At 28.6% G+C, this 26,297-nt stretch overlaps 3 protein-coding genes across 3 annotated transcripts; all 3 read left to right on the forward strand.

Annotated features, from left to right (window-relative positions):
* The first annotated feature begins 5,147 nt into the window (after positions 1-5,147).
* On the forward strand, positions 5,148-6,771 carry LOC135962223 (cytochrome P450 6a8-like). The gene is made up of 2 exons (XM_065514038.1): positions 5,148-6,228; positions 6,292-6,771. Exons 1-2 carry the CDS (start codon positions 5,184-5,186, stop codon positions 6,711-6,713), a joined length of 1,467 nt encoding a protein of 488 aa, XP_065370110.1. The 5' UTR covers positions 5,148-5,183; the 3' UTR covers positions 6,714-6,771.
* Positions 6,772-10,193: 3,422 nt separating this feature from the next.
* LOC135959837 (uncharacterized) lies at positions 10,194-20,008 on the forward strand. Its single transcript, XM_065510932.1, has 4 exons — positions 10,194-11,295; positions 11,353-11,765; positions 18,247-19,342; positions 19,406-20,008. The coding sequence occupies exons 1-4, from the start codon at positions 10,194-10,196 to the stop codon at positions 19,822-19,824; spliced, it is 3,030 nt and encodes a 1,009-aa protein (XP_065367004.1). The 3' UTR covers positions 19,825-20,008.
* A 4,001-nt stretch (positions 20,009-24,009) lies between these two features.
* On the forward strand, positions 24,010-25,737 carry LOC135959562 (probable cytochrome P450 6a21). Its single transcript, XM_065510501.1, has 2 exons — positions 24,010-25,129; positions 25,202-25,737. Exons 1-2 carry the CDS (start codon positions 24,031-24,033, stop codon positions 25,618-25,620), a joined length of 1,518 nt encoding a protein of 505 aa, XP_065366573.1. The 5' UTR covers positions 24,010-24,030; the 3' UTR covers positions 25,621-25,737.
* Positions 25,738-26,297: the final 560 nt, after the last annotated feature.

A 26,297-nucleotide genomic window follows, 5' to 3' on the forward strand; every position in this document is an offset into this window, starting at 1 on the left:
GCGATATTTGAGAGTTTTTTTTTGTTTGTTTTATTGCTGTTGTCGTTATCAATCCATAAAAAGCGTTTCATTAACTCTTTTCAAATTTTTTTTATTTTTTTTTGGACAATTCCAATGTGTGTGGAAAGGGGGTAGTTTGAATATAGTTCGAGTATTTGGGTAAATAAACAAACGAAGAAAAAAATAAATATTGACTTCGTCATCTCTCAGATACTTAGATACTACTTATATGTAAAATGTATAACTGTTTGTTAAACTGGGAGTATATAAACACTGAGAGAAATTAATTGCTTGCGAAATAATTATATGTTAATTTAGAGTAGTAAATGAGAAGATCAGTTTAAATATTTACTCTTTTTTTGTTGTTTAATATTAACAATGGTTGTATGATTAATCTTGTTAGCAGGGAATAAAGTGTAAAGTTCTTATTAAGATCACAAGTAGTTTACACTCTACAGTAGTTGTAGATTAATAAATGTTAGAGACTTAATTAGGAACATAAAGAAATTTGCCCTAAAAATTTCACTTTTTTTTTATTATTTTAAAACAATGGCAATAATTTGAGCATAAAAATTTTCCGTAATTTTGGAAACTCAAACTATAATTTTGGAAACTCAAATTATATTATATATTTTTTGAATTTCAAAAAAGGTTTGCTTCAGAATTTTGAAAATTTTGTTATTTCGTTTTGATAAAATGTTTATCAAATTTACTATAAAGCAAGTTGTTTCATTTTTGTTTTTTCTTTTCCCACTTACAAACTACAGTTGGAGTCGGCACAAAACCAATCAATTGTAGTAGGGTATATAAGAGAAGATAAAATCACTGTTTGTTGATGGTGTTTTGTTTAATCAAATCTTGTTTTTATACCCTACACCACCATAGTGGGGAGGGTATAATGCGTTTGTGCAGATGTTTGTAACGCCCAAAAATATCTAACACCCACCTTAAAGTATAACGATCGACTTAGAATCACTTTCTGAGTCGATTAAACGTCCGTCTGGCTGGTTGGCTGTCCATGTAAACCTTGTGCACAGGTCGCAATTTTGAAGATATTTTGATCAAATTTGGCCCAAGGGCCAAGCCTGTTGAAACTAGCTGAAATCGGTTCATTATTTCACCTAACCCCCATACAAATGTAATCTCGGAATTGTACTTTGTCAGTCATAAATGTTTACTTTACTTATGTATCTACACAAATTTCGCTCCAAATAAGTTTTATATATACAAAATTCATGTCACAAAATCGGTCCATAATTAGTCATAGCTCCCATATAGACCCGCTTCCGAAAATCACTTTAATGTGCATAAATCTCTTAAAAATGTTGGTATACACACAAAATTCAACATAAATAACTTTCATATAGACACAAATCACACGACCTAATTTCATGGTGATCGGTCCATAATTGGTCATAGCTCCCATATATGGCCCACTTCCGAAAATCACTCAAAAATATAAATTATTGAAATTTTAAAAGAAAATGTTTTTGCTTAGTGTCATGAGTAGATTGACACTTGAACAATTCTACCAAATTGTCCCAAACCATATGTCGAACTGTGTGTAGATTTCATACCACATCTACCCACAGTTCGACCGATGGCTTGCTCGAATGGACGATTATGTTTCGCGAATCGATAACTGATTTTCAAAGTATAATTTGGTAGCGTTCTTCTCTAAATAATGCAAAAACACAAACACGTCGAAGAAGTGTGCAAAAAATATCGCCGCTGTAAACGAAAGTGAGCAAGAGTATCCAAATTATCGATTAGTCAATGGTCGTAGGAATTGGGGCTCTGTCTGGCCAGTGCATGGACAATTTGGAGCAAATATCTTGTCTTACACCCTTATAATATCCAGCAGAAATTAAAGCCATGAAACCATTATATGCGTCGTTCTTCCAAGAGCAATTGGAAACTGCTCCGATGTTTTATGGGACTAATCAACAACAAACCCTACAGAATACAAGTAAGATTGTTATATTAGTCTGTGAGGAGTGAAAAGGAGGCAATATATTAAAAACTTAAAATTTTCGAATTTTTGATTTTTTTTCTTTACAAAAATCAGCCAAATCGCTTCAGTAGTTCTCACGTAATGCGATTAGATACATGGACCATTTCATATCAAGTTAACCAACTTTTGAAATCGATGTCTTCCGATCTGGATGAATAGACATCCCACTAAGCGACCAAAAAGGTCTGCAAGGACAATATCTAAGTTTTCTTTTGAGCAAGAAAAAAAGCAGTAAACAAATTTTGTATCTTTTGAGTTACAAAACATTTATTTTGAAAGATATCCAACTCGCATCCTACTAGCGATCAAAAAGAAAATGAGAAAAAAGGGTCACATTTTGAAAAAAAAACTCCAAAAAGTTTTTGATTTCGGAAAAAAAATGTCAAAAAGTATTTATTTTTTTAAAAAAATGTTTTCCCGAAAGATTGAAGAAATAGGTATCTGAACTATTTGGGACACATTTAGCTAAGAAATGGTAATAGGTTACATGGATGAGAAAAACACCTACTTGGCCAAAATATCAAATTTGACCCCTCTAAATCAGAGAGCTGTGTCTGCATTACCATCCAATAATAACCTTGGTGCAAATTTCATTCCGATCGCAAGACATCAATTTCAAAAGTTGGTTCACTTAACACGAAATCTCCCTTATACATGTAAGTTTAATAATGTTCAAGTCATTTTCTGAGGTGGACCTTGTGTGAGGACAAGGACAAATGTTGCCCAATTTTCGCCATATTAATTATAATTTCAGAGAACTTATAATTAATTTGTGCTAAATTTTATCGGGATTGCCGAACAATCAAGACAATTATGTCTGCTCAAACAGTATTCCGGGGGGACATTTGTATGTGGGCTAGGTGAAATCATGAACCGATATTGCCAAACAAACCATACCAACAGAGAGTAGCCGTAGAACATTTCAGCCAGTTAGCTCGTTTGGGCCCTATCCGTTTTCAACAGACAGACATTCAGCATTTCATAAGGACCCGGAGTATATGTAATTTTGTGGGTCTTCAATGAATATTTCTCCTATTTTTTTGATGGTGGGAATAGATCGGCTAGATCGTCTTTAATTGGCTCCACAGTTACTAAAATTGAAAAAAGAGAAATCGATTTTTTATCCGAAATATGAGTGATCACAGATCGGGATATATACTTCTTTCGATTAAACGTTTATTTACAAAGTTAATAAGGATTTTAGATTTTTTAGTTTTTTTCTATGAAAAATCAGTTTTTGGCCAGAAATATGAGTGATCACAGATCGATCTCCTTTTCTCGATTAAACGCTTATTTACAAAGTTATTAAGAATTTTAGATTTTTGAAGTTTTTCATATGTAAAATCGATTTTTGGTCAAAGATATGAGTGATCACAGATCGATCGTCTTTTCTCGATTAAAAGCATGTTTACAATATGACTGATCAAAGATCCTTTTATCGATTAAAGGCTTAATTACAAAGTTATTTAGGATTTTAGATTTTTGATATTTTTTTTATGAAAAATCGATTTTCGGTACGAAATATGAGTGATCACAGATCGATCTCCTTTTCTCGATTAAACGCTTATATGCAATGTTATTAAGGATTTTAGATTTTTGAAGTCGATTTTTGGTCAGATATATGAGTAATCACAGATCTCATTTTCTCGCTTATAAACAAATTTATTAAGTATTTTAGATTTTTGAGTTTTTTCATAAAAATCTATTTTCGGTACGAAATATTAGTGATCACAGATCGATCTCATTTTCTCAATGTTTACAAAGTAATTAAGGATTTTAGATTTTTTTTTCATATGAAAAATTTATTTTGTATCCGAAATGTGATCACAGATCGAGCTTATTCTCGATTAACCGCTTGTTTACAAAGAAATTAAGGATTTTATATTTTTTGTGTTTTGTGTTTTCATATGAAAAATCGAAAAAAAAATAAGTGATAGAGCTATATTCGGCTGTGCCGAATCTTATATACCCTTCACCAAATTATACTTCAATATAAAAATGTTAAATATTTTTATGTAAACAATTTTTTTTTAATTTTTTGGAATTTTTTTTTTAATTTTAAAATTTTTTAATATTTAGCAAAAAAAAAACTTTGGGTGAAAAAAATATTTGGGTTAAAAAATAATTTTTCCGATTTTCACCCATTGTAGGTCCAACTTACTAAGGTCATATATAAGTCGTTGCATAGGTCTTTGAAATATCTATCATTAGATATCCATAATGTTTATATTAATGACTTAGTAATCCAGATATATGTAGATCAAAAATAAGTAAAAAATCGAGGTTGTCCTGTTTTTTTCCTTATGGCTTAGTCATTTGTGGATCGATTTTCTCGATTTTTGATGAATGAATCGTGTATGAAAGTTATTTCGGGGCTTCGGAATGTTGATTTCAACAGACAGAAGGACATGGCTTTATCGACTCCGCTATCTATAAGGATCCAGAAAATAGTATATAATTTATAGGATCGGAAAATTATATTGTGGAAATTACAAACGGAATGACAAACTTATATATACCCTTCTCACGAAGGTGAAGGGTATAATCTCAATATAATCTCTATTTCTCAGAAGATAATTTTAAAACTTTAACTATTTAAATGTTAGTATAATTTAAAGATTATTATCTGCTGGTCTAAATCTGAAGCTTATTGTGTAATTTTTGGACATTAATCGATCCATAGTTTATTATTTCAAGTTTCTGCATAAAAATATAAGTGCATATTTTTTAAATTATAAGGTCATACCAATTTGTAACGAACATAATGCACAAATAATTTGGAAGTAATCGGAACAATTCATTGGTTTGGGAATCAATTTTACCAAAATCTAATAATTCCAAAATAAATAAAGAGCTAAATTTAGAAAGAGCAAACGAAAGAGTGCCACAATAACGTTGTCTAACAATAAAGGAGAGAATAATGAGGCTTCTTTGTATTTTATACTTAAAAAATGAACTCAATTAAATACATTATTTATTCATCCAGTGCAATTTGCAAACATAAGAGTAATTCTGATCCAAATTCCCCTTCCCACCCATTTAATGCATACGCAGTATTTTTCTGTTGTTAAATTTTTAAATCATTTTAAACAATACTTTTGCAAATTAGTATTATAAACTTCTTCAGACAACACACAACAAGTTTCAGTTGATAACCAAATTCGTTATAATGGAAATATTTTTTGGAATTTTATTCTTTTTAATCTCAATAATCTATATATGGTTTAAAAACAAACACAGCTACTGGAAAAGACAACAAGTGGAAACGATAAGTTTAAAGGAGTTTTATAGCACAAAGAGAAGACATATCGCCTTTATCATACAAGATATCTATAATAAAATGAAAGTGAAAGACAAATCATATATAGGAGTTTATAACCTTGTTACACCAGCTTTAATAATCAAAGATCTTGATTTAATTAAAACTATATTCATTACTGATTTTGAAGCATTTCCCGATAGAGGTTTATATTCTAATCCTCACCATGATCCGCTATCCACAAATTTAGTACGTTTACAGGGAGATTTGTGGAGGAAAATGCGGCAAAAATTAACACCCACTTTCAGTTCGGGCAAAATGAAAATCATGTTTCCCACAGTGGCCGCCATTGGAGAACGTTTTATAGAAGTTATGAGAGATGAAATAGAGTTTCAAAACTCGATAGTAGAAGTAAGAGATCTGTGTGCCCGCTTTACCACCGATGCCTTTGGTTTAGACTGCAATAGCTTAAAAGATCCCCAGGCAGAGTTTCGTGTTAAGGGCGATAAAGCTTTCTATACCATACATCCGCTCATGGAAGCTTTGGCCTCTGCATATCCCAAGTTTTTCCACAAAATGGGCTATAAAGTTTTTACAAAAGAACTAATTGAGTTTTATACTCAAATTGTGCATCAAAATGTGGAAATGCGTGAGAGAAACAATATAAAACGTAATGATTTTCTGGACATATTAATTGATTTGAAGAATAATAAGGAGGGTTCAGAAGATTTCTATTTACAAATGGAGGATGTGGTAGCTCAGGCTTATGTATTTTTCATAGGAGGCTTTGAGACCAGCTCCAGTACCATGTCATTTGCTCTTTATGAACTGGCTTTGAATCCGGAAGTTCAGCACAAGGCAAGAGAGAATGTAAGGGAGATATTGGAGAAATATGAGGGTGAATTAAGCTATGAAAGCTTAAATGAAATGCTATATGTTAAACAGGTTGTGCAAGGTAAGTTTTAGTAAAAAAATATCAAAATCTTTTACTGATTGGGGCCTTTCTAAATATTTTTAGAAACCCTACGTAAACATCCCGTAGCCCCCACTGGCCGAAGAGTATGTCGCTCATCATACACCTTAGATGGCCCTGAACCTTTGAATATTCAGCCGGGCGTACAAATTATTATACCCGTTTACGCCATACATCATGATCCAGATTATTATCCGGAACCCGAAAAATTCCAACCGGAAAGATTTTCTGCCGAATTTAAGCACGATCGTCATGCCATGTCATATTTACCGTTTGGTGCCGGACCTCGTACTTGTATTGCTGAACGTTTTGCTTTCATGCAAGCAACGATGGGTGTGGCCTTGCTTTTAAGGAATTTTAAGTTCTCTATTTGCGAAAGGACTCCCAAGAAATTGGACTTTGATCCTTTTAATGTAAGAGTATTTAGTTTAAAGGGCGGCATTTATTTGCAAGTGGATAATGTTTAATGCGTACATATGGATTTATTCTATTATTTTGTATTATAATAAATACCATTCTGAAATATTTGAAAATGTTTTCAAAATTTATTTGGAACAAACATGGCATTTTCTGGAAATACTGGATTTCTGAAAAATACATGTTTTATTTTGAGAAAAAATTAAGCTTTTGTAAAGAAAAATCAGAGTTCTAATATCTATATATATAAAAATGAAATGGTCCATGTATGTAATGTCATCACGTGAGAATAGCTGGAGCGATTTGGCTGATTTATTCGATTCGAAATTTCAGGAGATGGTTCGCAGAGAAAAAAAAAATTCAAAAATTCCGGGTCCATTCAACTGTAATAAAAAAGCTCCCTATAGTAATGGAGTACAAATTTAGATATTTTATTTGCAAATAAATAAGAACAGGCAGGTTTATGTGGGTTGGAGAAACTTGCAGAACTAACATTAGTAAATGCCACCGGGCGAAGCCGGGGCGGTCAACTAGTTTTAAAATAAAAATTAGAAATATTATTAGATAAATTTTTTTTTTTTTAATTTTTTTTTAATTTATTTTTTTAAATTTATTAGTGAAAAAATTTATTGGCAAAACATTTTTTTGGTGGAAAAAAAAATCGGTTTAAAAAATAATTTTCCCGATTTTGACCCATTGCAGGTCCGACTTACTTTGGTTATATACTCCCTTAGAAAGGTCTTTGAAATATCTATCATTAGATATCCATATTGTCTATATTAATGACTTAACTACTAATCCAGATATAGATAAAAAATAGGTAAAAAATCGTAATTGTCCTGGTTTTTATACCCTTCACCTTTGTGAGAAGGGTAATAAAATTTCCACAATATAATTTTCCGACCCTATAAAGTATATATATTCTGGATCCTTATAGATAGCAGAGTCGATTAAGGCATGTCCCTCTGTCTGTCTGTTGAAATCAATTTTCTGAAGATCTTAAATATCTTCGGGATCCAAATCTTTAACAATTCTGTCAGACATGCTTTCGAGAAGTTTTCTATTTAAAATCAGCAAAATCGGACCACATTTTTGACCTATATCTGGATGACTAAGTCATTAAAAAATTTTTAACCCGAATTTTTTTCCACCAAAAAAAATTTAAAAAACAAAAAATTTTTTTTTTAAAATTTAAAAAACAAAATTTTTTTTTTAAAATTTAAAAAAAAAAAAATTTAAATAACAGTGCGAAACATTTTTTTTCCAAAAAATAAAAAAAAATTTTGTTTACCTAAAAATATTTAAAACTTATTAAGTATAATTTGGTGAAGGGTATATAAGATAGAGGCACAGTCGAATATGGCTCTCTTATTTGTTTCCTTATATCTCATAATGTGGGCCGATTGTCTTGGTTTTAAAAAGAAACCGAGCAGGAAGAATTTCCGGTATATTGATATATGAATCATGTATGTAAGCTATTTGGGGGCTACGAAAAGTTGATTTCAATTTACTCGATCTTTCAGCCGATTTTTTTTCTGAGAACTTCCAAAGTCTCTGGTTTGTTCACATATTTCCAAGTATTTAAAAAAACCATAAAGAAAGAAATCTAGATTGAAATGCAATAACATTAATCATCCATGGAGATTTTTCTGAAATACATTGTATGTTGAAAATCCAAATAAATGGTAACACTTCTAAAGTTTTCATTAAAAGCTTTTTTTTAAACTTTGCAAATTTGTTCAATAAATTAATCTCAACAAGTAAGAGTTCTATATTCGGCTGTGACGAATCTTATATACCCTTCACCAAGTTATACTTTAAGATAAAGATTAAATACAATAAAAAGAAATTTTGTGAAAATTAAATTTAGCATACAAAAATCGTGTTACAAATATTTGTCCTCAAAGTGACCCATTGTGAACGTTATATACGTCGTTGGAAAGGTCTCTAAAAAAACCTTTAATTTGAGATCCATATTGTCTATGTATATATTTTAGTAATCGAGATATAGATAACAAATTCTTGGTACTCATAGTTTTTGCTTACAACTCAGTCATTTATAAACCGATTCTCTCGATTCTAAATAGCAACCGAAACAGGACCAAAGTCGATATATTAATGTAACAATCATGTTTGTAAGTTATTTGGTGACTTCGAAAAATAGATTTCAACAGACGAACGGAATAATTTATGGGGTCGCTAATAAAAATGTGAAAATTACAAACGAAATGACAAAAGTGTATGCTTGTAAAGACCGGAGTTTTTCTAAAATGTCCAATAATTTCATGTCATACTACTTCTATCAAACATTATTTCAATTAATTTGATAAAATAGTTAATGGCACGCGTCTAATGCAAATTATTTGTTAAATTTACTGATTTTCCACAACATTTACTATCTGCTTTGATTTATCTTTTTATAAATAATGGGTTTATTTATCATATTGAGGCATTCCTCTCCAACATGATTCATTCTCAGTTTTTTTTTGTTTACCCATCATTAAGTGTTCAAATTGATAACTCTACTTAGAAGGTATTTGTTAGCAGAAAAAATTCTATATTTTGCGATGTAGGTTTGCAACAGGTTTGGTTAATTGGAGGAATGGAATTTATTTAGGTACTATTTTCAAAATGTATGCAAAGGAGTAATGAATTTGAAGAGTACAAAGTGAATTTATACAATGTGAACTCACAAGAGCTATCAAATTGATTAATTCGCCGTAGAAGAGTTAATGACAACGCCAAGCCGAATTAACAAGATGAGTTCGTAGCGGCAACAATGCAACAATTTAAAAACACTTTATTTTTGTTCAAATGTAAAAGAAATGTCAAAATCAAGGCGAATTAAAATATTGTTATTTTTAATAACAGATGTAAACATAAGCAAAGTTTGATAGCAGACCTACATTAAACGAAGGCGAATTGAGAATCAACTTATTTTATGCGGTCACCTTATTAATTCGCCTTGAACAATTCGAACTTAATAAGTTGAGGGCACTGGCAAATTCAAGCACAAATAGGCGAATTATTTGTTTGTTATTTGTGGAGGTTGACGTACCAGAGTTAGGGCGAATATTTTCTAAATTTGGAGTTTGACATTTCACCATGCAAATTCAACAAGCAGCTTTATTCCTGATGTCAACTTATTATATTCACATTGGAACATAATTTGAATAGGATTAAAAGAATTGTACTATTAATTTTTCTATTTCATTGATTTATTTTAATCTATAGAACCCAAAATACCCAATAGCTACTTATTTATTTCTAAAACGGTAAATACTCAAAAAAAGTACCATTATAATTCAGCAACTTTACCCTGCTCTAAAATATCTGATAGCTTTTTCTGAGAACATTAGAGAGAGAAAATAAACAAAAGTACTGAGAGTAAAGATAGCAATATTTAAAAACTGAATTGAATTGCTTCAAAACAATTCCAAATGATCAGTTGCATTTCACAAGTTAACAAAGGAAGTCTCTTCAAAAACAGTTTTTAAACATTTTAGTTAAATTTAACAAATTTCCTCAATATGTTCTATCTGATAGTTTTAATAATCCTTGTATTTATTGTTTGGCTAAAAGAACACTATTCATATTGGGAGAAACGTAATGTGCCATTTGAAAAGCCCACATATTTTGTGGGCAATATGCGGGGCATAGGTCGTCAGTATCATTGGAAAGATATAAATCAACGTATTTATAGAACATTTAAAAACACTACACCTGTAGCTGGATTTTATACATTTCTTACCAGAGCAGCATTTATTTTGGATTTAGATTTGATTAAACAGATAATGATCAAAGATTTTCAAAGTTTTAGTGAGAGAAACTTGTTTCACAATGAACGTGATGATCCGCTGACGGGCAATCTATTGTTTTTGGATGGTGAAAAATGGCGGGTGTTGAGGCACAAAGTTTCACCAGTATTTACTACGGGTAAAATGAGATATATGTTTCCCACAGTGGTGCAAGTGGGAGAGAAACTGCCGGCCGCCTGTGAGAAATTTATAGAGGATTGTGGAGGCATACTGGAGGCGAAAGATCTGTGTGCCCGTTATACCACCGATGTTATAGGCACTTGTGCCTTTGGTCTGGAATGCAACAGTTTGATAGATCCTCAGGCTGAATTTAGACAAATGGGTAGAACGATATTTGAGAAGCCACGACATAAGGGTTTCATACAGGCATTTATGTTTACCAATCCCTCACTGGCCAGAAAGCTGCGAATGAAAACTTTCCGTGATGATGTAAGTGCGTTCTTTATGCAAGCCGTTAGAGAAACAGTGGAGTTTAGGCAAAAGAATCACATCAAACGTAATGATTTCTTGGACATGCTAATAGAAATGAAAGAACAACGTGATGAATTAATAAAATCTGGCCAAAAAGTGGATGAAAATGATTTAACCAGTGGTTTGAATATAGAACAATTGGCCGCCCAGGTTATGGTGTTCTTTTTGGCTGGTTTTGATACCTCCTCCACCACCATGTCATTTTGTCTATACGAATTGGCTCTTAATCAGAAAGTTCAAGATCAATTAAGGCAAGAAATTTTAGATGTGTTGGCTCAACATGATAATCAAATAACCTATGAGAGTATCAAGGAAATGAAATATTTGGATATGGTAATATCAGGTAAATTTCATGAAAACTAATATTTTAAAACATGTTTTAACCATAATATCTTAACAGAAACCCTGCGCAAATACTCTGTTACCCCTCATTTGGTGCGCAAATGTGTTAAAGATTTCCAAATACCCAATACCAATATAGTGCTGGAGAAGGGTCTACGCATTATTATACCCTTAGACAGCATACACAATGATCCCGACTATTATCCCGAGCCAGATAACTTCCAGCCCGAACGTTTTCTACCCGAGCAGGTGCAAAAGAGGCATCCTTGTGCCTATATGCCTTTCGGTGATGGTCCCCGCAATTGCATAGGCATGCGTTTTGGTAAAATGCAGGCCCAAATTGGTTTAATTTCTCTCTTGAGTAAATTTCGTTTTGATCGCTGTGCTACGACTCAAATACCATTACGTATTTCAAAGTTAAATTTTCTGGTGGGCACTGAGAGTGGCATACACTTGAAAGTGGAAAAATTGTAAATGGGTTTTTAAGACCCCAGCCATAAAATAGCCATTATCGTAATCGAAATGTAATTATATAATTTTATGTATGTTAATGTTGTAATTATGCATGATCGTTTAAAACATTTGGGGGATTCAAACGGTCTGCTATTAGGTCGTATTGTCATAATGTCGTAAAATATTTTTTTAGTTTAAACAAATTCTTGTGGTGCTGCAAACAAAAAAAGTGTTATTTTATGACAAACCAATAAACATAGTTCTAAAAGTCTTATTAGTTTATAACTTTTTTGTTTGAAACCCAACAAAAATTTATTTAAACTAAAAAAATATTGTATGACATTATGACAATACAACCTAATAGGAGACTGTTTGAATCCCCCAATTGTTTCTATATGTTGTAAATATGTGTGATCATTTAAAAGTTTAAACGCAATGTCATTTTTTGAATAAAATACAAAAATGGAAAAAACTACATTAAGTTTTCTAGTAGTTTTTTTGGAACAATTATTCGCAACAAAAAAGCTTTTAAATATACTTTATATTGTATTATTCACAAGAGGTTTGTACTGATCACCATGACACTGTTGTTCCAATCCTAAAGCTGGAAAAAATATAAAAATGTATGTCTTTCAAATGAACCGAAATATATTCTTAGCTAATACCTTGCTCAAATACAATGAACTTAAATCTTTCTATCAACTTTTGTGAGGATCGGTCCATAATTGATTCTACCCCCCATATAACGCCTATATCACACAAATATTTTATTGTCTTATATTGATGGTGGGTATAACACTCTTACTTGTTCTGGAAGGATCCATGTGAAAGCGGACAGCAGTCGGATTTACCATCTCCGATTTTAATGAAATTTACCACATACATAATATATCCAATATGTTTCACATAACAGTGACTTTTTCAATAGAAACTCATTCCGATGTAAAAATATGGCGACTTGAAAATTCAAAAATTTGTTAAAATTGTCTAAAATTATATGCACATAATTGGCCATAACTTTGAAACTACTCAAAGGCCAGCATAATTTTTGAATTCATTTTAAAGCCAATGATATTGTCTTTAAAATTGTGTGAATAAAATTCTGTACTTACAAAAGGTTAAAGGTCAATGTAAAAAATATCAAAGATCGCGGTGTTAAAAATTAATAAAGAAAGCGGTACACACTGTGGTAAATCTCAAATCTAGCTGGACAAAATTAAAAAATAAATGTCTGTCAACATTCCTTCTGATCATTTAATGAGCTTCTCAATACAATAGGGAACTGTAATTCATGTTTTGTTTTTTTTAGTTTTTAGCTCCGATTAGGAAAAACTAAGCTTTAAAGTCAGTTGTTGTCAATAGGTATATTAAGATTTCAAAGAGAAATGTATTTTTTTTATGACTTTGGTTTATGATTAAAAAGGCTACGGTGATTTTATTGTAATAATTTTTTTATATTATTATTAAGCTATATTTCAAGGAAATATGCAACAATTTTCATTTAATTATTTCTATTGTAACTATTAAAAAAAAATATTTTTTGTGAGAAGATCAGAAATTGGGAAAAATAAAATATTTCCTTTTTTCAAGTAGAGTTAAAGCTGTTTATTCCGGATAGTTCCGATGTAAAACTATATTTGAGTTAATCTTTCAAGTGTCCACTTCAAGGTAAATCAAAAACATCTTGCGCATTCTTGCGACCGCCATAAATTTTTTCACTTTTCCAGTATGACTTCTACTTTTTCACGAAAGTAAATTTTTAAAGAATGGGTAAAAATTCCCAAAATACATTGCGAAAAAAAAGTTGGTTTTTTATAATCGTTTATATATTTGAACTCATTTTTTATATGATTCATAAGTGAGAAGTGAACCCAACGTGATTTATTAATTTTGTCCAGTTAGATTTGCGATCTACCACACTGTGCGGTATGAGGACACCTAAACTCTCTACTATATTCGTGCAAAATAATTTCGATGGGGACTCGATTAGTTCAGGAGTTATAAAGAAAAACGCTATTAAAAGTACGTTTTTTCATATATAAATAGAGAGTTTAGGTGTCTTCAAGCCATGTTCTTTTTTAATTTTTAACACCGCGATCTCTGATATTTTTTACACTCCGAAAATTGACTTTTAACCTTTTGGAAGTAAACAATTTTATTCACACTATTTTAAGGACAATATCTTTGCCTTTAAAATGGAATCAAAAATTATGTTGGACTTTGTAGTAGTTTCAATGTTATGGGCAATTATGTGTATACAATTTTCGACAATTTTAAAAAAATTTTCAATTTACAAATCGCAATATTTTTTTAAATGGAAAGGGCTTGCGATGAAAAAGTCATTGATTTGAGGAACTCTTTGGAACTGTAATATGTGTGGTAAATTTCATTAAAATCGAAGATGTCAAATCCGAAAATAGCAGTTTTCTGTCCGTTTTGATATGGATCCTCCCTAATGTAATTTAAACATAATTATTTATCAGTTTATCTGTTATCTGTCTTTAGTAAACACACTGTGCTTAACAAATTTAATAGAAAGATCCGCTAAAAGGCAAAGCGAATAATCAAAACAAAACAAATTAATAAACAAGCACAAATAAGAGAACACATAAACAAAAACAGCTTTTTACTAAACAGCTATTCTCATTAACTCTCATTTAGTAAGCATACGTTTTACACTCTTCTCATTTGTTGATTGAGAACAAATATTCTTCTACACCCAGTGTTGCCATAAATTTTTTGAAGAAAACTTTTTATTTCTAAAAAAAAAACTTTTTTTTCAACAAAAAAACTTTTTTTAACTACATACATACTAAAATTTCAAAACCCAATTCGTACATATAATTAGACTGAGATAATTTATGTGAATTTAGTGGTGGAGACACTTCAGCTCCTAAATAAATCAATTACCATATTTAGTAAATGAATTTGGGAACATCATTTTGAAATAAACGGTTCAACTTATTGATATCATAAATTTACAATTTTCCAAAAAACTTTTTTTTAAAAAAATAAAACTTTTTGCATCTCAAAAACCTTGCAAAAAAAGGGAAAACTTGACATATGGTAACGCTGTCTACACCAGACATCGGCAGAGAGTAAAATTGCCTTTGCACACTAACACCACTTTGCGTTTTTTGAGTAGCGCTCTCTAGACTTCAGTGCACTGATACAAAGGTTTGTAAGAATGATTTCGTTTAATTTTTTTTGCCAATTACGTACGTGTGAAAGAAAATAAAACCAGAGAGCTCTTAAGGTGGCTCTTTGCCGATGTCTGGTATAATCTATAACCCTCAAAAAACTATTTTTGAAAAAAAAAATATTCGAATAACCAATTATTCGTCTACAAAATAATAGATTATTCGGATAATTAAATCTTTTCAAATGAAATTTAGGCTTGATTATTTTAAGATTTTGAATACAAATAAAATTAATAATATTCGAATAATCTTTTATACAGATATTGCTTTAATTAAATTCAAACTTGAATAGATTTGTTTATTGAAAACAGCTATTAAGTGAATTTTGACAAAAAAAACATTTTATTCGAATAATTTATTATTCGTTTAATAAAATAAGCGATTAGTCGTTGCAATTACTTAAACTATTTATTATTTGATTTCTTCTGAATTTAAATTTAAGAATATTTCAAAAAAAATATTCGAATATCCGATTATTCGTTTAAAAAATAATCGATTATTTGGTTAATTAAATCTTTTTAAATTAAATTTAGGTTTCATTATTTTAAGATTTTTAATTATTTTAAAATTAATATTATTCGAATAATCTTTTATTCGGATATTGCTTTAATTAAATCCAAACTTGATAGATTTGTTTATCGAAAACAGCTATTAAGTGAATTTTGATAAAAAGAAGTATTTTATTCGAATAATTTATTATTCGTTCAATAAAAATTAGCGATTATTCGTTGTAATTACTTAAACTATTTATTATTTGATTTCTTGTGAATTTAAATTTAAGAATATTTTTGAAAAAAATATTCGAATAAACGATTTTTCATCTAAAAAATAATAGATTATTTGGTTAAATAAATCTTTTTTATAATTTAAGCTTGATTATTTTAAGATAATCTTTCATTCGAATACATAATAATTTCGGATATTGCTTTAACCTTCGCTTTACCAATACCCACCCGGGTGACCACATCGTTTTTATTGGATTAATATTTTTTTTAATTTTGTTTCGGTTTAAATTAAATTTGTACTCACTGAACAAATTTTAGAGTTCTATAGAATTTATAGAAACATTTTAAACTTTTTATAAGGTTTTTTCAAGTTTTTAAAATTTCGTTCGTCGCATATATTTATAGAAGTGTAGTGTCACCCGGGTGGGTATTGGTAAACCATGAACATAAAAAACCTTTGGTAAAGCGAAGGTTAACTAAATTCAAACTTGAATAGATTTGTTTATTGAAAACAGCTATTAAGTGAATTTTGATAAAAAAAAAATATTTTATTCGAATAATTTATTATTCGTTCAATAAAAATAAGCGATTATTCGTTGTGATCACTTAAACTATTTATTATTTTATTTCTTGAGAATTTAAATTTAAGAATATTTTTGAAAAAAAATATTCGAATAACCGATTATTCGCATTAATTAAATCCAAACATTATAGATTTGTTTATAGAAAACAGCTACTAAGTGAATTTCGTTTAATAAAAATAAGCGATTTTTCGTTGCAATCACTATTTATTATTTGCTTTCTTGTGAATTTAAATTTAAGAATATTTTTAAAAATAATCGATTATTCGGATAATTAAATATTTTTAAATAAAATTTAGGATTGATTATTTTAAGATTTTGAATACAAAAAAAATTAATATTATTCGAATAATCTTTTATTTGGATATTGCTTTAATTAAATTCAAACATGATAGATTTGTTTATCGAAAACAGCTATTAAGTGAATTTTGACAAAAAAACATTTTATTCGAATAATTTATTATTCGTTTAATAAATTAATTTTAAATTAATTATTCGTTGCAATTACTTAAACTATTTATTATTTGATTTCATATAAATTTAAATTGAAGAATATTTATGAAAACAAATATTCGAATAACTAAAAAATAATCGATTATTCGGTTAATTAAATATCTTTAAATAAAATTTAGGTTTGATTATTTTAAGATTTTCAGTACAAAAAATATTAATATTATTCGAATAATCTTTTATTCGGATATTGCTTTAATTAAATCCAAAATTAATAGATTTGTTTATCGAAAACAGCTATTAAATGAATTTTGATAAAAAAATATTATATTCGAATAATTTATTATTCGTTTAATAAAAATAAGCGATTATTCGTTGTAATTACTTAAACTATTCATTATTTGATTTCTTCTGAATTTAAATTTAAGAATACATATTTAAAAAAATATTCGAATAACCGATTATTCGTTTAAAAAATAATCGATTATTCGGATAATTTATGATAATTTAAATTTTGAAAAAAAATTAATATTATTCGAATAATCTTTAATACGGATATTGCTTTAAATCCAAACTTGATACACTTGTTTATCGAAAACAGCTGTTAAGTCAATATTGATAAAGAAACATTTTATTCGAATAATTTTTTATTTTTTTAATAAAAATAAGCGATTATTCGTTGTAATTACTTAAACTATTTATATTTGATTTCTTGCGAATTTGAATTTAAGAATACATATTTGAAAAAAAAATATTCGAATAACCGATTATTCGTTTAAACAATAATCGATTATTCGATTAATTAAATCTTTTTAAATTAAATTTAGGCTTGATTATTTTAAGATTTTGAATACAAAAAATATTAATATTATTCGAATAAACTTTTATTCGCATATTGCTTTAATTAAATCCAAACTTGATAGATTTGTTTGTCGAAAATAGTTTTTTAAGTGATTTTCAATCAAAAAACATTTTATTCGAATAATTTATTATTCGTTCAATAAAAATATTTTATTCGTTCAATAAAATATTTATTATTTAATTTCCGAATTTAAATTTAAGAATATTTTTGAAAAAAAAATATTCGAATAACCGATTATTCGGCTAAAAAATAATTGATTATTCGGTTAATTAAATATTTTTAAATGCATTTTAGGCTAGTTAATTCGATTATAATATGTTTTTAGATTTTTAATAAATTACATTGGTTCTAAATAATAAATAACAAAAGAATAATTGATTAAAACCGAGTTTCAAGGGTAAATTCGTTTTTCTGCTTCGACAACTCTACTTATAACAGAGATCATAAACTGTAGATATAAGAACGATAGAGCAATTTTTGTTGATTAACTAAAAAAAAGCTTTTTAAATAGTTTAGAATTTTTTACTTAAAAACAACTCAAACACACATTAAAAGTTTAGTTTTTAATCATACCGCAACCGTGAAGCTTCTCCAGAAAAGTGTTTAATCAACAAAATCTAAAATATTTTCATTAACAATTAAAAACAAAACAATTAGATAGATTTTGTTTGAAATCAAAAAATGATTTTTGAATTTCTAATTATATGTTTGTTGGCCATAGTGGCTTATTTGTATAATGTATTACGTCAACGTTATAATTATTGGCAAAAACTGGAGATAGCCTATGAAGAGCCTACATTTTTACTGGGCAATGTAACGGGCATAGGCTCCCGACGTGCGTTCGTCGAGGTGTGGCAACAATTTTATGATAAATTTAAGAATACGGGACCTTTTGCGGGATTTTATTGGTTTTTCAAACCGGCGGCGTTTGTGTACGATCCTGCTCTTTTGAAATTGATTTTGATCAAGGATTTTTCCAACTTTGTGGATCGTGGTTTGTATGTGAATGAGGAAGATGATCCTTTGTCCGGTATGCTGTTCAATTTGGAGGGCAACAAGTGGCGTCATATGCGCAATAAGTTATCGCCTACCTTCACTTCGGGTAAAATGAAGACCATGTTTCCCATTATTATCAATATTAGTGAAGAATTTGTGAAGGTGTTTGACAAGGCCGTGGATGACAGTGAAATAATCGAGGTGAGTGATTTGATGGCCCGTTTTACCACAGATGTCATAGGCAGCTGTGCCTTTGGCTTGGAAATGAGCAGTTTAAGGGATCCCAATAATAAGTTTCGCATGATGGGCCGCAAATCCATAGTGGAGCAACGCTATGGCCGTTTGGGTATTGCCTTCCGCAACAGTTTTCCTAAATTGGCCAAGCGTTTACATATGAAGGATACATTGCAAGAGGTGGAGGACTTTTTCATGGGTATTGTTAAGGAAACGGTGCGCTATAGGGAAGAAAATAATATTAGACGCAATGATTTCATGGACATGTTAATCGATTTGAAAAATAACAAGCTAATGAAATCGGAAACGGGTGAGGAGATGACTAATCTAACGCTGGAGGAAATTGCTGCCCAGGCTTTTGTGTTTTTGGTGGCAGGCTTTGAAACTTCTTCGACCACCATGGGTTTTGCTCTCTATGAACTGGCTCAGCATGAGGATATCCAGCAGAAAGCCAGAGAGCAAGTTATACAAGTTTTAGAGCAACACAATCAGGAATTTTCGTATGAAGCCATGAAGGAAATGGTGTATTTGGATCAAATTATAGCAGGTTTGTAATTTAGTTTATTTTGTTTAAATTTCGTTATAATTTCTTATATTAATTTCATTTTAGAAACTCTACGTTTATATACCGTTTTACCCTTAATATCGCGCCAAGCCTTGGAGGATTACCCAGTGCCTGGTCAACCCAAGTTTGTGATTAAAAAAGACATGTTAGTTTTAATACCATCTGGTGCCATTCACCGTGATGAGCGTTACTATCCCAATCCAAATGTTTTCAATCCCGACAATTTCTCCGCCGAAAAGGTGGCCCAACGTGATTCCGTGCTATACTTGCCTTTCGGAGATGGCCCACGCAATTGCATTGGCATGAGATTTGGCAAAATGCAGGCATTAGTGGGTTTGGCGGTTCTCTTGAAGCATTTCAAATTTACGGTGTGTGAGAAGACTCAAATTCCCCTGACATACGATAAAAATAACTTTTTATGCAGTTCGGAGCGGGGATTGCATTTAAAAGTCACTAAGCTGTAGAAATAATAACAATAATAATAAATAATGACAAGCATTTTTGAATGCCTCGCAATACTTTGTTATTAAACTGAATAATTATGTGTATTTATCTTATCATTGCAAAAGTGTGTTAAAGTAATTAAACAATAATTTGAATTTTTTTTATAGAAAATTTAAAAATAAATACATATTTTTTATAAAGCGATATATTGAATTTTAATGAATTTAGGAATTACAGAACTTGGCGATCTTGGCACAATCTTGTTAAACCAAATCTGAAAATCTGTTTTGAAAATATGTTTCTTTAAAATCTATTTAAGTGGTAAAACTATAATTTATAATCTCACTTGATCTCATTGATAGTAAGTTAGCAACAAATGTCTAAAAAAATAATTGATCATTGCTGCTAACTCCCTTATCGATTAGAAACATTTGATAATAAACAATTAAAAGTATTGGCTGACTCAATATTGAAGTATTAATTTGAAAACAAATGAAGAAATTCTTATTATGAAAAACAAAGAAAAATGAGGTGGCTTGTGAAGCTAGAAATTATGTTTAAATGGCAATATAATATAAGTGATCCAAAATTTACTTAAAATTTAAATTAAATTGAAAACAGGACTCTTATTTTGTTTGTCATTAATTAACTGAATCATAAAGTACTGCACAGTTTGGTACAATCAAAATATTTTTGAAATAAATCTGACATTTCTAATTGGCTGATCCGATTGACATGACAGCAGAAGAGTTTTTTAGCTTTAGTTATGACGAAAGACCCTACATGTCCATTAGGAGAGGCGCTGTGGGGTTTCAAAGTAGGGTACCTCATTATGTAACGCATGCGAATTTTTGTCAAAAGTCAAAAAATTTGGAAAACAAAATTTTACTCGAATAAATTATTATTTGTTTAATAAAATAAGCTATTCTATGTAATTATTTAAACGGTTATTTGATTTCTTGTGAATTTGTGAATGTTTTTGAAAAGAAATATTCGAACAACCGATTATTCGCCTAAAAAATAATCGATTATTCGGATAAATAAATCTTTTTAAATTATTTTGAATAAAAAAAAATTTATATTATTTGAATAATCTTTTATTCAGATACAGATATAATCGAATAGTGCTTTAAATAAATCGAAACTTTTTAGATTTGTTTATCGCTATTAAGTGAATTTTAATAATAAAAAACATTTTAGTGGAATAATTTATTATTCGTTTAATAAACTATTTGATTTCTTATGAATTTAAATCTATGAATGTTTTTGAAAAAAAAATATTCGAATAACCGATTATTCGCCTAAAACATAATCGATTATTCGGATATTTAAATCTTTTTAATTCGAATACATATTATATTTTCAGATTTCTAATACAAAAAAAAAATATTACTTTTATTAAATCCAAACTTTATAGATTTGTTTATCGCAAATAGCTACTACGTGAATTTTGATATAAAAACCATTTTACTCGAATAATTTATTATTCGTTTAATAAAATAAGCGTGGCTTTCTTGTGAATTTAAATTTAAAATATTTTTGAAAAAAAAAATATATTTAAATAACCGATTATTGGCCTAAAAAATTATCGATTATTCGGTTAATTATTTTTTTTAAATTGATTTAATGCTGGTTAATTCGAATATTATATTTTTAGACTTTTAATACAAATATAAATTAATAAAAATATTCGAATAACCGATTATTCGCTTAAAAAAATAATCGATTATTCGGATAATTAAATATTTTTAAATTTAATTTAGACTTGTTTATTCGAATAATACCTTTTAAGATTCTGAGGATAAAAAAAAATATTATTTAAGAGAATATTGCTATAATTAAATGAAAACAGCTACTGAGTGAATTTTTGATAAAAAAAACATTTTACTCGAATAATTTATTATTCGTTTAATAAAAATAGCGTGGCTTTCTTGTGAATTTATATTTAAAATATTTTTGAAAAAAAAATATATTCAAATAACCGATTATTCGCCTAAAAAATAATCGATTATTCGGTTAATTATTTTTTTTAAATTGATTTAATGCTGGTTAGTTCGAATATTATATTTTTAGACTTTTAATACAAATATAAATTAATAAAAAATATTCGAATAACCGAATTAATCGACTATTCGGATAATTAAATATTTTTAATGGATTTTAGGCTTGTTAATTCGAATATTATATTTTTAGATTTTTAATACATAAAAAAATACTTAATTTTATTCGAATCATTTTTTATTCGGATACAGATATAACCGTATGTTGTTTTAATGAAATCGTAACTTTTTAGATTTGTTTATCGAAAACAGCTACTAACTGAATTTTGAAAAAAAAATTATTTTACTCGAATAATTTATTATTCGTTTAATAAACTAAGCGATTATTCGTTGTAATTACTTAAGCTATTTAATATTTGATTTCCTGTGAATTTAAATTAAAGAATATTTTTGAAATAAAAATATTCGAATAACCGATTATTCGCTTAAAAAATAATCGATTATTCGGATAATTAAATATTTTTAAATTGAATTTAGACTTTTTTATTCGAATGATACATTTTAAGATTTTGAGGATAAAAAAAATAATATTATTTAAGAAAAAATATTGCTATAATTAAATGAAAACAGCTACTGAGTGAATTTTGATAAAAAAAAACATTTTATTGGAATAATTTATTATTCGTTTTACATAAATAAGCGATCATTCGCTGTAATTACTATCTAATATTTGATTATTTGTGGATTTAAATTTAAGAATTATTTTGAAAAAAACAAATATTCGAATAACCGATTAATCGGATAATTAAATCATTTTAATTCGAATATATTTCTAGATTTTGAATACAAAAAAAATAATATTATTCGAATATTGCTTTAAATAAATCCAAACATTACAGATTTATTAATCGAAAACCGCTGCTAAGTGAATTTTAATAAAAAAAAAATTTACTCGAATAATTTTTTATTCGTTTAATAAAATAAGCGATTATTCGTTGTAATTACTTAAACTAGTTATTATTTGATTTCTTGTCAATTTAAAGTTAAGAATATTTTTGAAAAAAAAAATATTCGAATAACCGATTATTCGTCTAAAAAACTATTCGATTATTCCGATAATTAAATCTTTTTAAATGGATTTTATGCTTGCTTATTTGAATGTTTTATTTAGATTTGTAATACATAAAAAATAAATTAATATTATTCGAATAATCTTTTCGAATACAGATATAATAGAATATTGCATTAATTAAATTAAAATTTTATAGAATTGTTTAACCAAAACATGTCCTTGTTGAATTATGATATTTTAATCGAATAATTTGTTATTTGTTTAATAAAATAATCGTTTATTCGTTGCAATTAATTTAATTTCTTGTAAATTTCAATTTAAGAATAACTTTGAAAAAAAAAATTATTCGAATAACGATTATTCGCCTAAAAAATAATCGATCATTCGGATAATTAAATCGTTTTAAATGAAATTTAGGCAATATTATTCGAATAATAATTTGAAGATTATGAATACGAAATTTATAAACAAAATATTCGAATAACCAATTATTCGCCTGAAAAATAATCGATTATTCGGATAATTAAATATTTTTAAACTATTTTTAACTTTATTTCTTGTGAATTTATATTTAACAATATTTTTGGAAAAAAATTTTCGAATAACCGGTTATTCGTCTAATATATAATAGATTATTCCGATAATTAAATCTTTTTAAATTGTTTTTAAGCTTGTTAATTCGAATATTATATTTTTAGATTTTTAATACATAAAAAATAAATTAATATTATTCGAATAATTCGTATATGATATATCGATTAATGCTATAATATATTATTAATGCCCTCTATTAGGTCTATAATATCTCGTATAGTTAGCGCATTTTTAAGTCATCCACCCAATAGTTTTTTGCTAACTTGAATTTAAAATCTTAAATGAACCATGTTTATTAATAAAATTTTAAGTAGATGTGAAACATTTTAAGTAATTATAATTCCTAAACCTGTATCATTAATCCCATTAAAAGATAGCCGAACATTATGGCAACTCAACTCTTGCTCAACCGTCACACAAACAGATAAGTATTCGAAAGATAAGATTTCAAACAAACCAAAAACATTTAAATTAGCCACGAAATATGAGAATTTAGTTCAGTTTAATTTCTTCTATTAAAAGCTTTGCAACTAGAAAAATATTCTTTTATATTAAAAAAAATGTCCATTTTATTAATATTATTAATTATTTTGCTGTCATTAGTTTTGTATCTTGTAAACGCTTTGCGAAAACATTACAAATATTGGCAAAATTTGGGCATAGACTGTGATGAGCCCAGCTGGATATTTGGCAGCTTCAAGGGAGCTGTAACAGAGCGCACTTTCCTTGATATCATACAGGATCATTATTACAAATACAAAAATAAGGGACCATTTGCGGGTTTCTATTGGTTCTATAGACCGGCGGTGTTTGTAACGGATATGGCTTTGATAAAACAGATATTGATAAAGGATTTCAATAAATTTTCGGATCGTGGTTTGTTTGTGAATGAAGAAGATGATCCTTTGTCTGGGCATCTGTTCAATTTGGAGGGTCACAAATGGCGTATAATGAGAAGTAAACTGTCGCCCACTTTTACCTCGGGCAAAATGAAATTTATGTTTCCCACTGTGGTTAAGGTGGCTCAGCAGCTGGAGCTGGCTTTTGCCAAAATTGTGGAAAAGGATAGCAAAGTAGAAATACGGGATATAGTGTCGCGTTATACTACCGATGTTATAGGTACTTGCGCCTTTGGTTTGGAGTGCAATAGCTTAACTGATCCCCAGGCCAAGTTTCATGTTATGAGTAAACGAGCTTTGCTGGAAAATCATTTGGGTAACTTTGGTGTGGCCTTTAGATTTAGCTTTCCAAAATTGGCTAAGCGCTTGCGCATGCGTGATACTGTGCATGAGATAGAAGACTTCTTTATGGGCATAGTTAAGGACACTGTAAAATATCGCGAGGATAATCAAGTGAAACGTAATGATTTTATGAATTTATTGCTGGAACTGAAAAATAATAAAGTTATGAAGACTGAAGGTGGCGAAGATTTTACCAATTTGTCGTTAAAAGAAGTAGCTGCCCAGGCTTTTATCTTTTTGGTAGCTGGCTCAGATACTTCATCCACCACCATGTCTTTTGCTTTGTATGAATTGGCCTTGAATCAAGATATTCAAGAGAAAGCTAGACAGGAAGTTAATCGTGTTCTAGAGTTACACAATCAGGAGTTTAGCTATGAGTGCATGAGCGAATTGAAATATTTGGAACAAATTATACAAGGTAAGTTAAATAATAAATTAATAATGTAATAAATAAAAAAATAACTTAATTAATTGTTTATTCTTTTTTTAGAAACCCTTAGACTTTATTGTCCTTTACCCGCCTTAAATCGTGTAGCTTTGGAAGACTATGTGGTGCCTGGCCATCCCAATTTTGTAATTAAAAAAGACATGCCTGTTGTTATACCCGCCATTTCAATACATCGCGATGAACAATACTTCCCCAATCCTGATAAATTTAATCCCGAGAACTTTTCTGCCGATCAGGTGGCTCTTAGAGATTCTGTGTTGTATTTACCGTTTGGAGAAGGTCCCCGCAACTGCATTGGCAGTCGTTTTGGCAAAATGCAAATAATAATTGGCTTGGCTTTGCTATTGAAAAATTTCAAATTCTGTGCCTGCCAGGAGACTCTGATACCTATGAAATATGACAAGGAAAATTTCATGGTTACACCCGATGGTAATTTATATTTGAAGGCCACTAAAGTGTAAAGAAGTTAAAATTAATAAAATAATTTTAAGAAAAAATTGTTAAAGTATGTTTAAGTTTTTGCTAAAATTTATATTAAGTATTTATTGTAAATTTAATTTAAGTTATTTTTATAACCCATTGTCTTAGTTTTTATCTATTGTTTTAAACATTTGTTATTAAATATTTAATATTATTATGAAATTGTTTTCGAAATATTAGAGATAAGTAAAAATAAATCATATCAGTGTTTTTTTTGTAGTAATTGTATTGATAACTAAATTATAAAATGTAATTTGCCAGATTAAAAAGAGTGCTTCTGATTTAAAAACTAAAAAGTGGTGTAATTTCGAAGAAAATATTTTGAATAAAAGCAGAATTCTCAAAATGGTTTTATGAAAAATCTAGTAAGAGTGCTATATTAGAAAACTAAAACTAAAAATATTTTTGTGCAAATAATCTTTAAATAAAACAAGTAAGAGAGTTATATTCGGCTGTGCCGAATCTTATATACCCTTCACCAAATTATACATGCATACTTAAAAATATTACTTTTGTTTTTAAATATTTTTATTTAAACAAAATTAATTTTTTTTAATTTGTTTTTAAACATTTTTTTAAAAAAATTTTTTTTTGTAAATTATTTTTTAATTTTAAATACAATTTTTTTGGAAAAAGAATTTATGACAAAAAAAAAAAA

This window comes from Calliphora vicina, chromosome 5, assembly GCF_958450345.1.
Source record: "Calliphora vicina chromosome 5, idCalVici1.1, whole genome shotgun sequence".
NCBI classification, from domain to species: domain Eukaryota; kingdom Metazoa; phylum Arthropoda; class Insecta; order Diptera; family Calliphoridae; genus Calliphora; species Calliphora vicina.

Bases quoted from the DNA above. Each gene is read 5' to 3' on its own strand.
- LOC135962223 (XM_065514038.1), top strand. From the start codon at position 5,184: ATGGAAATATTTTTTGGAATTTTATTCTTTTTAATCTCAATAATCTAT. The intron at 6,229-6,291 runs GTAAGTTTTAGT...AAATATTTTTAG, and splicing joins TGTTAAACAGGTTGTGCAAG to AAACCCTACGTAAACATCCC.
- LOC135959837 (XM_065510932.1), top strand. From the start codon at position 10,194: ATGTTCTATCTGATAGTTTTAATAATCCTTGTATTTATTGTTTGGCTA. The intron at 11,296-11,352 runs GTAAATTTCATG...ATATCTTAACAG, and splicing joins TTTGGATATGGTAATATCAG to AAACCCTGCGCAAATACTCT. The intron at 19,343-19,405 runs GTTTGTAATTTA...ATTTCATTTTAG, and splicing joins TTTGGATCAAATTATAGCAG to AAACTCTACGTTTATATACC.
- LOC135959562 (XM_065510501.1), top strand. From the start codon at position 24,031: ATGTCCATTTTATTAATATTATTAATTATTTTGCTGTCATTAGTTTTG. The intron at 25,130-25,201 runs GTAAGTTAAATA...TTCTTTTTTTAG, and splicing joins TTTGGAACAAATTATACAAG to AAACCCTTAGACTTTATTGT.